Below are 14,977 nucleotides of genomic sequence, written 5' to 3' on the forward strand. Positions count from 1 at the left end.
CCAGCTCCCGCTCTCGGCAGAAACCGGCTCCCCAGCGATCTCGGGCTTTTCATCTCGGCGGAACCGAAGAAATGGCAATGACGCAGCCCGTCGCTGGGCCACCGAGTGGGAGGAACATGGGACGGGCCCAGCGGCAAGACAGCGCCTTGTGGAGGTTTATGGGTGCAGACGAATTGCGGCTCCGATCATTGGGAGTTGGTTCAGGGCAGGCACACATGGCTATTCAGGCAGCGCAAATCATGTGCTGGTTACAATTAATCTTGGTGTATTTCACAATGTCATGGGGAACTTCGCTTTATGGGAACCCACCCGTGTACTTTCCTCTCAAAGTAACGCTATGCTGAGATATGAAGGCACTTGAAATCATCATCAGCAAATTATAGAATAGATATTAACATTTATATCCATGTTTTCTTATAAAGTGTTAGGGATCCACATCCCTGGATTTAATTAGGAAATTTCCCACTATAAGAAGCTACCAATGTACACTTATTTTCTACTCTAATCTCACTATCAACATCTATAAAGCTTCCGAAGCAATTGGCTTTTATTGTCTGTGGTTACACGGTATTTTATGGTTTTATTAATTTATGTTTGCCGAGATAATTTTGTGATGATTTGGCTCCAATGAAGGCAAGTTAAGTCAGGCTATTAGTCAATAGTTTTGATGGCTGTTACTCAGCTTAGACGTAATCCTTCGGCAAAAGTTATGCAACAAATCACTTCCTCTTCTCCTTAAGACATAAATTTAGTGATGTACTTTTAAATTACAGGGTACTCCCAAGTCATTTCCCTTTTCAGTTGCTCGTTTGCTGAGGAAAATCAACAAACTCGGTTGTGATTTTCCGCACGTGCTGGCACGGAACATGGGAACCACAGTCGAATGCAATGTTGTGAGCCAAGAAATTTATTTTATTGCATGCTAATTGATCGGATTTTCACACCCCGGGTTTCTTGTTAACCGATGGAGGCCAGGTGTAAAAGGTTTCTTGCTCTGTTTTGATACTCCCACGGGACTTGCAAGTTTCTCAGGCTTTTAAGCCCTTTCAATAAATAAATCGAATGAATAGTAATACAAATGGTCATCATCATTAGGCTGCTTGCTTGGGAGGTAGCGATTTCTCGGCTCTACCAACATTTCGCACAGAAGTGGCCCAATTTTCGAGCCCCTATATCTTTATGGGGGCGACTATCTCGCGTGCTACTGACGTCTATCGTTTGTCGACACGGGAAATCAATCAGCCGTAGGAACACGGCGCATATAAATCAGTTGGAAGAGTGCGCTCCATAAATTAAGTATACGGCCGAGATAATGGCCGGAATTCGCCGGGACTCGAGTGCTCCGCTCCGCCCCGAGTAGTTGAGATGTTGGCCTGTCAATCTGTCCAGCAGCTGTTGGTGGAATAATTCATCTGGCAATTGCATATGTCCGTACTTCGGCGAGTTGGAAGCCCCTAGAAGAGCCTGGTTTCCGGACAGGTTTCATCTGAGAGACTCTTCTGGTTTTGGACCGCATTCGAGCGACATCGATTTGCATGCAAAGAGCTTTTCTGCAGAATCCGAAACCTGGGGAATCCAAAGTTGGGGACTTTTTCTCGGGATTTTCCGCGGCGACACGCTCCGCTTGCATGCCATCTGCCGTCTGTCTGGGTCAGTCTGGAAGCCCTCAAAAACCGCGGCTTAAGTCTGGCTGACTATTAATCACCTAGGTAGTTATTTCCCAGCACTGTCTTCTCCCCAAATGGCAATCACGCGTCGAGCGGCTGATCGATGGCGCAGAATCAAAACTGAATAAGTTACGAACTGCGATCCAAGCGGACTGATGGAAATCAAACAACTTTTACCCCAAGGTCGAAGACTGGGTGCCCTTCTCCTGGGATTTTCACAGGAAAAGCTTCTTAACCTTCTCTTTTCGGTGTGACAACTGTCCAGTTCCCTTCTCCTTTTAATACCTATAATTATAATATAAAATCCATGGGGAAATAATAATAGTACTGACAGTGGATAGGGTATTGTTGTTTCTCAAGAGCAAACTACATACAATAAGTGATCTACTTTTATATTTTGCCTAATCATTTCCATAATGATTTCCATAGACATGCAGTCTAGCTTAATAAAAACCATTATATAATAGCTATGTCTATAGAGATGATGTAACAAGCCATTTGAGATATTAACAATTAAGATGGTTTAATACAAAGTAAATTGTCTATTAAGGTTGGATAAAAAACACAAATCAAAACCAGTGGGTTAGAAATCTGCATATCATTGAGATGTATGTATAGAATATAGCTACAACACTTAAGTAGAATTTGAAAGGAGGCGTACTGATGAGTTACTAGATTAGATAAGAGATATTGGCCACAACTGTGCATTGATCTCCGTAACAATCGATCTCCGGCATTGCTGGGATACTTTCGCGGCATTTGCTATGAATATTTATAGGTCGCTGACTCGCTTAGGTGACCGCTCGACGGCTGGGCCATTATGTGTCGCAGTTGGATCTGTAGCACTTGGGTGGTCAATTTGCATTACTCATACGCAGCGTGAACCCCAGGGGAACGGCGGCCACATTAGACAACAATTAAATGTGCATAGCTGCCCGCCAGCGAGTCAATTATAATTTTGAGCAATTTTAATTTGCTTTTAATTTCGCTGGCGTGCGGATAATTGTCTGTTTATCGCTGGGCTGTCTCCCGTTGTTTTCCCCTCTATCGTCTCGAAAAACAAGTAGATTTCGGAGATTGGGTCTTTGGACCCCACCAATCTCCGGAGCGCGTGGGCGGCCTACTTAAGGGGGGATTATTCAGATATACGTGTATATTTTGGCGGCCCATGGCCAGATTTGGGCAGTTATCTGGCCGGAGAAATCTCAAGGTGTGCGCCGGTATTGATAAGGGGAACTCATCTCTCCTTGGGGGTCACATGCCGGAAAGTCTCGTCCATTGGTATGCACTGGCGGTGCCCCGCAATAAAGCATGGACAGCACGTAGGTAACTGTATTCGTACACAGGGAAAAATCATCAAAATACAAATAAATTCACTTGGTTTGGGAGAAAACAAAACAAAGAAACTATACTTTTGTGCATTATGTATTTTCACAGCCCTAGAACAGGTGTAGTATGCAAATGAAATCGTTTACTTCATAAATAAAGGCTTATAGTGTAAATCTTTATTCTTTGCATAAGGCTTGAATAAATTAATCATTTTATAGTTTTGTTAAGGTGATTATTAAAATGAGATCAGGTACTTATAAAGAAAAAGTTCGTTATGTATGTGCTGGGCTTATGTGAGACATTATCTTCAATGTTTGTATGCAAAACTTGACTTGTTGAGGCGAATCTTCCCATGAGTCAGTTAATTAAGCCCACAATTTTTATAGCCATTTCTCTCGGTGCACGGCTATCTTTGTATCTGAAACTGCATCGACAGGCGGGCAAACAGTTCAGGTTAAGCTCAAACAATTGCAGTGAATGACAATCGCTGCTCAAATAAAACTGTTAATTGTGCATTCAGTTAATTGTATAAGCTCCCAAACATTACGCAAGCCGATCAGCCGCCTCCCGCCGCCGGCCCCGCCCACCGGGCCCCTGGAAAACCCCCTCCCCCGCCAGTGCAGCGGACTGCATTGGGGCGTGTAAAGTACCCGACGTAAGGCTTCACGTGACTCAAACCCGTCGGTCGGGTATCCGAATTCAAGATCTCTCTGAATTTACGGCGCCGTCTGAGGTCAGCCTGTGCGGCTTTGGGCGACTTCGGCTTAAGGAAGCGGGCGAAAAGCGTGTCAGGGACCAAGTTCAATGGCTACCAATGCTCACGGCGCTCCAGGAATCCCCGCCAGGCTGGCATTTCCATTTCCAAAGCGGTTCCATCGACTCACGTGAGTCCGAACCGCTTCGATCCGGTGGACAGTTTGGGGGAGTGGTAGGAGGAGGCGCAGCCTGCTTTTTTATCACCGCATTACTCGCAACGATACTGAATTAATTTGGTCACATGACCGAGCCAGAAGAAACGAAATGTAGATATATACCTACACAAAAAACAAAAACACTCGAGCATCTGGCAGTCGTATATTTTTATCCAAAACACACACTCATCAGGGGTACTCAAAAGCTGGGCGAAAGTCGATCGACAGTATCTTGAAGAAGGAAGGGGACACAGAACTGTCGGAATTCAAATGTTGTCAAAGAACCAATAATCATATTTGCCAATAATGTTGCTCTGAGAATTGTCTACTTGTTGATAAGCAGTGTTTGATTGTCATATATTTGCACAGCCCAAAGGCAGAAAAGGCATCCATGAGCAATAAAAATTAATGACTATATGAACTATATCTAAGAACTTCTGACAAACCTAAAGAGTAACCCTAACGCCTATTTAAATGTAAAGCATATTCAACATCATCAAAGTGGTAGATTCGAAATGGCCAACGGGTCGTGTGACTTGTTTGTTTTTGCGGCTCTATTCAAAGCGATTGGTTCTGCCAGACAAAACGCAAATCATCGGAATATTTGGAGATATCATTTGCCCAGCGGGCGGCTAATAACCATTCCGGGCAGTCCGCCCACACGGGAGCACGGGAGCGTGCAGTCCGATCCAGATTATGGCCATTATACTGTAGACAATTGAGAGGTGCTAACCGCCGGCGTCCGGGCCAATCAATTTATGGCCCCAAAGTGTCGTGCTAATGACTCGCCAACAAGCCGGGCAAATTAACAAATCAATTTCGGAGTGATAAACAAAAAGCCAAACAAGAGAAACAAAAGGCGGAAACAACAAAGATATGGCGCCCAAACAATTGACATTGCAGTGGGAATGCCAGGGGAATGATAAAGTGAACCTGCCGACAGGCTCGACTAAATGTAAAGTGTGATGGGCTGTTAATAGGTGGTGGCATGGGCATAGTAAGCCCCTGACGGAAGTCGGTTCAATGCACGCGAAAGCCAAGCCAGCAGGGCGAACATGGCGTATGCGCAATGCGGCTGCTTCACGTGACTCGTCGCTGGCGTCTGGGAATTCAAATGGGAACGAAATCCCCTTCGATCTCGGCTAGGGCCTGATTTGCACTTCTACGCCACTCTATTCAATTCAAATCCAGCAGGTGCCCGAGTACGTGGATTTGTGGCATTATCTTCGGCTTTACGACATTGTTGTTTGCGATAAAAAAGCAGCAAGTGTCACGCTGAAGACCGGGGCACAATTTCTGTTTGGTTTTCTGGCGGGCAAACAGCGCGGGTTTATCGCTCTTGGCCTAGGCAGAGACCTCGCAAATATGCGCCATTGGGCCGGTCCAAATATTGGGCTCACGAATCCACTCCCATTCCGTTCCATCCGATCCGTCACTGCTGGGTCCGCATTCTTCGGCCATCCCTCTGGCATTTAGCAATGCAAATTTGCCGACTTCGAGGGGCTGCAAGATAAGGGACTGACATAGCTGAAGCTTGATTAATGGACCATGATTTATGTATGAGCCAGCTGCCCCAGCGGGATTCTCCGGCTCCCTCGTCACGAGAAACTGCACGGAGATGGAATCTGCTATCTTATCTGCGCTGCACTCGTTTCCGCAACGCTGTTTGTCAAATAGGAGCGATGCGGGACATCTGTCGGGTACTCTATTTGCTGATCAGGCCGGGGCAGAATGCAAAACCGGCTGCAATCGCCCCAGTTGATTTACGACCTGCCCAGTCAAGAGGTGTCATAAATTCTAGCCGTCCTCAAGTACCCCAATTGGCAGCTTTACGAGGGCCCAAAGTTTCCAGAGTTGAGTACAATCAGCTTTTATTTGGACAAAGTTGGGGGATCTTAAGAACTAGAAGAACGTGGCCAGCCTTCGATGAACGCGCAACGTGTAGTACAGTGTGGGGTATGTGTGGGGCCTAAAAGTGTGCTACATTCGGGTTGGATCATTCAATTTTATTTGAGCAAACTTTGCCATGATGTCTAAAGCGAAAAACAAACAAAAACCGGCCCCAAACGAGCCGGCTGCAACACTACTTTGTGACTTGTGAGTGGTTGTATGAGTGGGTGGGATCCCTAATCCTCCAGCGTTACGTTGCGGAACAGATAGGACATGGACTCCTTGTTGTGGATGCGCCGAATGGCCTCGGCGATCAGAATGGAGATGTCGATCGTCTTGATCTTGTGACACTGCAGCTTCTGGATCTCGTGTGGAATGGTATTGGTGACGACGATCTGTGTGGCAGATAGAATTATCATTTAAGAGAGGTGGAAAGGGGGCAGTGAACTTCGAGACCCACCTCATCGATGGGCGACTCGTCCAGCTGTCGCGGGGCATCTGAGCTGAGCAGACCATGGGTGGCCAGCACGTAGATCTTGCAGGCCCCGTGCTCCTTCAGCATCTCGGCGGCGGCCACAAAGGCCTGGACGTCGTCGATCAGGTCATCCTGCAACAGAAAATGTGTGAGAATCAATCGAGAAACCGGGAAGGGCAACCAATACTCACCACCATGATGGCGATGCGGCCGCTGACATCGCCCACAATGGTCAGTGGGGGCTTGACCTTGACAATGTGCTCCGGCACACCCACCGAAACCGAGGTGGTCCGCTGGCGGGTGCTGCTGGATGGGGCGTGTTGTGGAGTAGAGTTTCTAGTGGTTAGTGTGGGGCAGTTTCACGTGGTTTGCGGTTCGAGTGGTGCAATGTGGTGCATTGTGGTACATTGTGGGTTGGTTTTGTCGTTTTGTCGAGGTGGCGGTGCGTTTCATTGGTTGGTCGGATCGTAATCGAAACCAAAAAAGAAAAGAATCATGTGGGCGGGTGGGGAAGTGGGTGGAGTGGCGGCGTGGGTGTGGGTGTGGGAGGTGGGGAAAAGTACAAATGGCAGTTGATTAAAAATTATAACTTAACTGAATGGAAACCATAGTTAAAAATACGAACCTAGGCGTCGCTGGTAAGCACATTTCAACTGAATTTCCTAATAAATTGCTATACGCACTGCATAACACAAATAAAGAGAAATTTCGATTTTTTTCTGTTTTCTGGATTTTAAATTTTGACAGGAGAACGGCTCCAAGTGCCCACCAAAAAGTGTCGAGGTTTTAGAGACACGTGCGGAGCATAAAATAAACAATAACATTTCCAAAACGCAAAATACGAAAACACTTTAAAAGTCAATAAAGCGGTCATACAGGAAATCTACGTAAAAAGGTGCCTGCTAGGCTGTGGAGTACGAACAGAAGCCACTGACAGAAGCTGCCACAACATTGTCATAGCGATAGTGATTTTATGGATACGTGCAATTTAAAGTCAGCAAAATAGGTTGCATACAGAACTTGAACTTGAAATTTATCATATCATAAGTGTATACAGCTGATAGCTTATCAAAATTAGTAATTTAGCAAGGCTCATAGATCTTGTAGATGCAGATCTTAAAGATTATTTTTATAAACCAAAAATGAGTTAATCTTATATTGAACAGTTTATAAACACGATTAGATTAAAGGATGTTTAATATAACTATACAAAATATCAGATAAAATATAGACTTTCTATATTATAGATGGCATTGCAGGGAATGATTATAAAATTTGCTTGATGGATGATCGACGTTTTAGTGCTTTTAAATCAACAAAACAGAGCCTAGTGAAAGTGCAAATTACTTGAGGCGAAGTGCATCCAAATTCATAGTCATAGGAGAAAGCTTAGAAACACAAAAACTAACCAGCAAAGCTAACAGCAAAATCAGAATAATTCAGCTAACAAATCAAACGGAAACCTCACAACTGAAAACTTAGACTAGGGATCAGCGAGGCCCACTTTTGGGACGGAGGACGTGCAACTCACCTGGTCGGTGGAGGGGAGTACCGGCCGTCGACCTCGTCGGCATCGGTCTCCTTCTGTTCGCCGTGGATGACGGCCAGGCCAAGTCGTAGGCGCTCGGCATACGAGTTGGCCTTCTTGGCCACTCCAGGATTGCGGGCCACAATCACCGAGTTGCGATAGTCGGGAATCTGCGGGGAGTAACGAAATTAGTTCCCTTCTTAACTTAGATAGCCTTCAGAAAACCCACGCTCTCCTGAATGTATTGGAGCAGAAAGGGCGACGCCCTCAGATTGTCCACTGGTATGTCGAAGAAGCCCTGGATCTCCTTCTGGTGCAGGTCCATGGTGATGATGTGGGTCAGGCCCGAGGTGCACATCATCTTGGCCAGCAGCTTGGACACAATGCAGCCGCGCTTGCGCATCTTGCACTGCTTCGAATACGGCAAGTAAGGAATCACCCCCACGATGGAGCGGGCTGACGAGGTCTTGCAGGCGTAGGCCATGATCAGCAGCTCCATGATGTTGTTGTTGGCATCCCTATTGGGTAAAAGAAGGCGATTAACATACATTTCAGGACCAGCAGTGTCTACTCACTTGGTGCCCGTCTGGATGATGTAGATGTCCTTGCCTCTTACGGAATCGCTGATCTCCACAATGGTCTCCCTGTTGGACTTGTGGAACACGGAGCAGCCGCCGTTCTTGATGCCCATCCGCTCGGCCACCATGTTGGCCAGATCCGGATGCGAGTTGCCATTGATGATGACGATGTCCGAGGTGGAGGTGTTATCCATGTCGCTCCTGCAACGCTTTGGTGGCCGTACGCTGCCTAATCTGCAAGGGAGAACAGGGGTTAATAAGAGTTATCGTAAGGAAAAGGCAAAACAAAACCATAACCAGACATTAACTTGGGTTTAGTTGAGGGCTACCTGCGTTTGGACATGCTGCCTTGGGGTGTTTCAGGGGTTAAGGGTTAGGCGGGTTGTCGTCGGGTTCATTCACTGGCATAATCGTTAAAGTAACACACACGCAGTCGTTACGGTTCCCACGTTGCGATGTGCGACCGTATCGATTAGCCCCAGTGAACCAAATAGCCCGCGGTGCTTTTTGGGTGAACGCAATTAGTGCTGCCTCTCCGCTCGGCTGCCCAGTTCTGGAAACTGCTCTCTCTCGCTGCGAAGGAGCCCAAAACCACAGGCGCACCGGAGCCGCTTAGCCGGAAACTACTGCGAATTATCGACCAAACAGCGGAAGGCGACACACGTGAGTGGCGTGGCAACGTCAAAGTGCCAACATGCGAGTCACAGTTCCGGAATCCGCAGGCCGGATTCCGGATTCCAAGGCAGTCGTCTGATGTGCGGTGCGGAGGAAGCGGCGAGGAGCGACCAGAGCTGCCCAGGATTAGCAGATAGAGATCGACCTCCAGCGCCGAGACTTCGCACGCGACTTCCTTGGGACCTGGGAGCCACTTCAGCCGGGAAAAGTGAAAGGCCAGGAGGCGTTGGCTAATTGAATTTCTATTTTCGATCCTGCCCCAAGGAAAGCAGCCTCAAAGCAGGGAGAAGTTGCAAGCGGAATGGGCGACTCAGGTGAGTGAAATGGCCATAAATGTGCGCCAGCGATAAGGATGTACAGGGGAATAGCCCCGCATCAAAAGCTGAATACACTTAAGTTAATAAAATGTGATTGAAAATATCTTAAATAAATAGAGGCATAAATAGCAATATAAAGTTGTAGATTGCACAAAGCCAAAACAACATAAATTTTTAGGTGAATACATTTTGAAATTCTATTTTTTTCTTGTGAATATGCTTGGGTTGAAGACATGAAGGAGCTGTTGTGTCTTATTGTCAAGTTTAATAAACCCCCAGTAAGAGTATAAATGAAGCTATTTAAAGACCTTTCAAGCCTCGAGACCTCCGGCTTTCAACTTAGGATTGGGTTTGGGCTTGGGCCTGGGGGCCGACGCAACCGCGAGGCGACTATTCAATTTCAGACATTTGACGTCTTGAGTTGCTCGAGGCCCACCAAAAGGCGTTGGCAGGTGCAGCGATTGCAATGGAAACTTGCGGCACGCATATGTGGCACAGCGAAAATAAAGGCGGGATGAGGATGCCTGGGTTTAAAGATAGCAACTGGGCGGGATTAGAAGGAGTGGGCCACTGGGGCCCAGAAAGTTATGACAGGCCGGGCTGAGGCAGAAACCTCGAAGGATTAGGGCCACTCCACGCGGCTCAGTTGCATTAGAAGAACCTAGATTTTTGCCAGAGCAAGACGCATTAGCGGAAAGAGCCATCATGTTGGGAATAGCCTGCGATCCGCTCCAGCATACGAGCATGTACGAACGCGGCTCAGATGGTACTAAGATCTCTCACCCAATTCACACAGATGAACACTTTAGTGACAGTTATTCAAGATGACAAAGCCTAAGATCAAGAGCACATATTTGGAAGCATACTATCAGCTGAGCTCACAATTCTTATCAGTTGGAAATACAATAGTTTTTAAAAATTAAATATAGAGTTGATGCAAACTGTTCGAAAACCTCAAAGATTTCCCACAGATTTTACACAAGACTGTTAATCCCTTTCCTATGGTTAATCTTTACAGATAGCGAGGACAGCGATGGAGAAGGCGGTCTGGGCAACGTCTCCCGGGTAATCATCCGCCCGCCGGGTCAAAGTGGCAAGGCCAAGAGGGGGCACCTCTGTTTCGATGCGGCTTTCGAGACGGGAAACCTGGGAAAGGCGGAGCTGGTGGGCGAGTTCGAGTACGACTTGTTCCTTCGGCCGGATACTTGCAATCCGCGCTTTCGCTTCTGGTTCAACTTCACCGTGGACAATGTGAAGCAGGATCAGCGGGTGCTCTTCCACATCGTGAACATCAGCAAGAGCAGGAACCTGTTCTCCTCGGGACTGACTCCTTTGGTGAAGAGCTCCAGCCGACCCAAGTGGCAGAGGTTGTCCAAGCGCCAGGTGTTCTTCTACCGGTCGGCCATGCACCAGGGCCACTACGTGCTCAGTTTCGCCTTCATTTTCGACAAGGAGGAGGACGTCTACCAGTTCGCCCTGGCCTGGCCGTACAGCTACTCCCGGTTGCAGTCCTATTTGAATGTGATTGATGCCCGCCAGGGAGCGGATAAGCGGTTCACTCGATGCGTGCTCATCAAATCACTGGTGAGTCGTCCGATTATCCAGGTTAAAGGGCTATCACAACATTGGTCTCCCACCAATCCAGCAAAACCGCAACGTGGACCTGCTGACCATCGACCATGTGACCGCCAAACAGCGCTCCACCAACCGCTTGGACCGCAGCTTCATCCGGGTGATAGTGATCCTCTGCAGGACGCACTCCAGCGAGGCTCCAGCCTCTCATGTGTGCCAGGGTCTCATCGAGTTCCTGGTGGGCAACCATCCCATCGCCGGCGTCCTGAGGGACAACTTTGTCTTCAAGATTGTGCCCATGGTGAATCCGGACGGGGTCTTCCTGGGCAACAACCGCTGCAATCTGATGGGCCAGGACATGAATCGCAACTGGCACATTGGCTCGGAGTTCACGCAGCCGGAGTTGCATGCGGTGAAGGGCATGCTGAAGGAGTTGGACAATTCAGATGTGAGTACAGTAGTTTGGAAAGAATCCCCTCTGAGCCCTCCCTTCCAGACCTACCAGATTGACTTTGTGATCGACCTGCACGCCAATAGCAGCATGCATGGTTGCTTCATCTACGGGAACACCTACGAGGATGTCTACAGGTACGAGAGGCACCTGGTCTTCCCGCGACTCTTCGCCAGCAATGCGCCGGACTACGTGGCGGATCACACGATGTTCAATGCGGATGAACGAAAGGCGGGCAGCATGCGGAGATTCAGCTGCGAGAGACTCAGCGACACGGTGAATGCCTACACGCTGGAGGTCTCCATGGCGGGGCACTACCTCAAGGACGGCAAGACCATCTCCCTGTACAACGAAGACGGCTGTGAGTGTGTCTGGGGGATCGCACTTCTCGGTGGTGTTGCTAATAGACTCTACTTGACCTCCAGACTACCGCGTGGGCAGGAATCTGGCCAGGACCCTGCTGCAATACTATCGCTTCATCAACATCCTGCCCATGCCGATTGTGACCGAGGTCCGGGGCAAGAGGCGGGGGCGCAACCGCCATGCCCACCACTCCCGATCCCGCTCGAAAACCCGCTACGAGGTGAAGCCCAGGCCCAAAACGCCTCGCTGCCACGCCCCCATCGCCTACACCAACCTGAGCATATGCTACGACTCGGGCGGAGGAGGTGGGTCCTCGGACGAGGGTGGGTTCTCACCCACCCGACCCTTGGCGCCCGGCAGCAGCTGCTTCAGCGGGTACCGGAATTACCGGAGGGCTGCCACCGCCAGTTGCTCCCAGCACCCCGGGCACGACCAGTATTCCCCCTTCGCGCTGGGAGCCCTGAAAACGGGCAGCGATCACGGCGGAGGTATCGGAGGCTCCAAGGGCAAGCGGTCAGCAGCGGTCACCATCGAGGTTCCGCTGCCCGTGAACGTGCCCCCCAAGCCATACCTGTCCATCATCGATTTGAACCAGCTGACGAGGGGAAGCCTCAAGCTGAAGTCCAACAGCTTCGACGCCGCGGACAGGAGATAGGATCGGTGATCGGTGTGGGCTATGGTTATATGGTTAAGGATCCGGACAGAATGATGGGTTGTTTTAGGTTTAATCAAGTCTTTTCTACGCTTCCCGCTTGTTTTTCTAATTAAAAAGTTAACTATTAATCGGAAAGATATGGAGAATTTGTAATATTTTATTCCAAACTCGGGTAATATATAACACTTTTGTATTATGAGAACCCTTTGCCGGATTGTTTACCGAGAGATCAAAGAACCATGAATAGGAAAGCTTGAACAGGTTATTTGATTCTTTGCACCACAACTAGCGAAGAATCTCCAGAGGTATGGGGTTTGTTTATAAATAAATATCGATTCGGCGTTGAACATTCTTGGGGTTTTTGAGTAGGAAAAGATTATTCTCCGCTAGAAGTACCATAGAACCATTTGAGATTTATTTACAATGTTGGGGTATTACACTGTATATCCCCAAGTAAGTTGTAAGGGTTTTAAAAAGGTTTAAAAGGTATTGGGTAAAAGTATCTTTTTATAGGTTCTGAAGTGGGGTTTGGATCCCTATCGAGGGGCCTGCCTTGAAATCCAATCAGAGGGCTGTTCCACCCCCTCTCCTTTGCGTCCTTCTTCTAAACAAACAGTTGTGCGAGCACTTTTCACTCCGAAAAACGAAGGGCAACAAGTCGGGCGATTGAGTTGCTTTTGAGTAGGAGTGAGTTGGCTTATCTCCCCCACACTGTTGTTGTTTCTTGGCTCTTAATTTGGCTCGCCACCAGAAAATAAAACGGCGAATTGCGCTCAATTGGCGACATGTGAGTCTTTATCACACTATTTAGATGCGGTTATTTACAGTTATCCACAGCGCACAAGGAACCGCAAGTGCGAGTTTCCACGTAGCGCACGTGAGTGTGGGTGAAAGTGCCTTGGAGACAATGGCACTAATTGGATGGATTTGAGGGCGCTTTTATCTTATCTTTTATCAAACACGACATTAAGCTAACCTCCTTGGAATATGGAAAGGCTGCACACAGACAGTCTACACCCACTCACGCAGGAAAAACACGCGCGAAGTGTTGATAAGAGCACGGCCCGCGGGCGACTGAGCGAGAAGCGAGCTCCCCGACTGATTAACGCCTTCAATTAACACGGATTCGGATCCGGAATCGGAATGGAATCAATAAAACAACTCACTTCTTTTCCTTATAAATAAAAGCGAACGACTGTGGGCGAAGTGGAGCGAAAAAGCGAGGGCTGCGCGGCGTTGCCAGATCGCGGGAGTGAGGTGGTGGTGGGAAACAGCTGTTGCCGCTTTGAGTGAAACCAGCAAGTAACTGTACAGACTGAGGGGCAGTTCCAGATGTTTTATGGTGAGAAAATATAGTTAATTTACTTTAAATATACAATTCACTTTGTTAGTAACAGCTTTTCGGTTTAATATGGTGAGCGTTGGAACGTGCACAACACAGCAAAGTGCATCTTTCTCTTTCAGGTTTTTATGTATTTGTGAGAGTTTGGCAGGTGCACTGACAAAAAATGTGTACTACAAAGACGTTTCAAAATACTTGTTTTTAAAAAAATTAAAACCGAAATGTTAATCATAGAAGGTTTAGATGGTATTTCAAAAAAGCAGTGGTAGCAAATGCAAAGTACTACACATTTTTCCCACTGTACAGAGGGCACCCTCTCTCACTGAGAGGAAGAGCGGGCTGCCACAGAAAGTGGAGAGCAAAACAAAGAGCAGATAGAGAGCAGGCAAACGCCTATGAAGTAACCAAGCGAGAAAAACAACAACAAAGCGGGGCTAAAAATAAAGGCAAACACAAATTCCAGTAAGAAACGCAAAAAGGGGCGAGGTTCTGCCCTTGTTAGCACGCAATTGACAAAAGTTGGTTAGCCAAACAGAACGAGTAGTTGAAGTCCATCTAAACCTGGCAATAATCTCCGCGGGCACTGGAAAAGAGGGGAAACGGAGGAGAACGGGAGAGAAAGGGGGGAAAGTGGAAAGGGAGGCAAAACACACGCAAACAGCGGGACACTAATTAAATTATACGTGAAAACACACAGAAATCATAGAAAAGCGAGAAAGTAGCCGCTTTAAAGTTTTACTTGTTCCTCTGCAGCAGCATGTTGTAGTCTTAGGGAGATTTCACTGTGTTTCTCTGTGGTCTATGGGTTTGCACTTAGTTTCCTCCTATTTTTCCTATGTGTATCCTGTTTTCAACTGTTCTCAACCGGCAGAAAAGGTGGGAAACTTTCGCAGGGCGGGCTCCTCCACACACTCGCTACCAGTACACACTATCAATAATTGGCAATCAGTAATTACTCTTTCTCGCACGACACTGCTATGTTCTATTTTCACCTTCCGAAAACTCGGAGAAAAACTGGTAAAAGTCCTCGCAAGCTATTCGAACAGCTGTTGGGCTTAGAGATGGGCTCACGACCATCGCGATAGTGAAGGGTTGCCACCCAGCTTCATTGAAAGCAGTGGGAACTCTACCATTTTGAAATCAAGTAAATCAACATCATATATGATCTTAAAAATGGAAAGAATTTTCCAAATTACTATTCTGTATGATTAACCTACAATTACC

At 47.6% G+C, this 14,977-nt stretch overlaps 2 protein-coding genes across 13 annotated transcripts; one reads left to right on the top strand and one right to left on the bottom strand.

Moving 5' to 3' along the window:
- Positions 1-5,761: 5,761 nt before the first annotated feature.
- Positions 5,762-14,818, bottom strand: LOC108025343 (phosphoribosyl pyrophosphate synthase-associated protein 2). Of its 9 annotated transcripts, XM_050888668.1 has the most exons (9): positions 14,746-14,782; positions 14,493-14,681; positions 8,376-8,612; positions 8,030-8,318; positions 7,804-7,970; positions 6,898-6,954; positions 6,464-6,608; positions 6,258-6,404; positions 5,762-6,192 (listed from the first exon to the last, which is right to left on the bottom strand). In XM_050888668.1, exons 2-9 carry the CDS (start codon positions 14,510-14,512, stop codon positions 6,034-6,036), a joined length of 1,221 nt encoding a protein of 406 aa, XP_050744625.1. In that variant the 5' UTR covers positions 14,513-14,681; positions 14,746-14,782; the 3' UTR covers positions 5,762-6,033. The 9 variants fall into 9 exon arrangements, with proteins under 9 accessions (XP_050744625.1, XP_016951281.1, XP_016951274.1 ...); XM_017095792.3 differs by lacking the exon at positions 14,493-14,681 and having other exon boundaries at positions 14,710-14,818; XM_017095785.3 differs by having other exon boundaries at positions 6,464-6,575; positions 14,493-14,811.
- On the top strand, positions 9,213-12,430 carry LOC108025342 (cytosolic carboxypeptidase 6). Of its 4 annotated transcripts, none has more exons than XM_017095779.2 (5): positions 9,213-9,367; positions 10,389-10,954; positions 11,016-11,390; positions 11,439-11,754; positions 11,819-12,430. In XM_017095779.2, exons 1-5 carry the CDS (start codon positions 9,355-9,357, stop codon positions 12,409-12,411), a joined length of 1,863 nt encoding a protein of 620 aa, XP_016951268.1. In that variant the 5' UTR covers positions 9,213-9,354; the 3' UTR covers positions 12,412-12,430. The 4 variants fall into 4 exon arrangements, with proteins under 4 accessions (XP_016951268.1, XP_016951267.1, XP_016951270.1 ...); XM_017095781.3 differs by lacking the exon at positions 9,213-9,367 and adding an exon at positions 10,076-10,136; XM_017095778.2 differs by having other exon boundaries at positions 11,016-11,754.
- Positions 14,819-14,977: the final 159 nt, after the last annotated feature.

This window comes from Drosophila biarmipes, chromosome 3R (genome assembly GCF_025231255.1).
Source record: "Drosophila biarmipes strain raj3 chromosome 3R, RU_DBia_V1.1, whole genome shotgun sequence".
Taxonomy (NCBI): Eukaryota; Metazoa; Arthropoda; class Insecta; order Diptera; family Drosophilidae; genus Drosophila; species Drosophila biarmipes.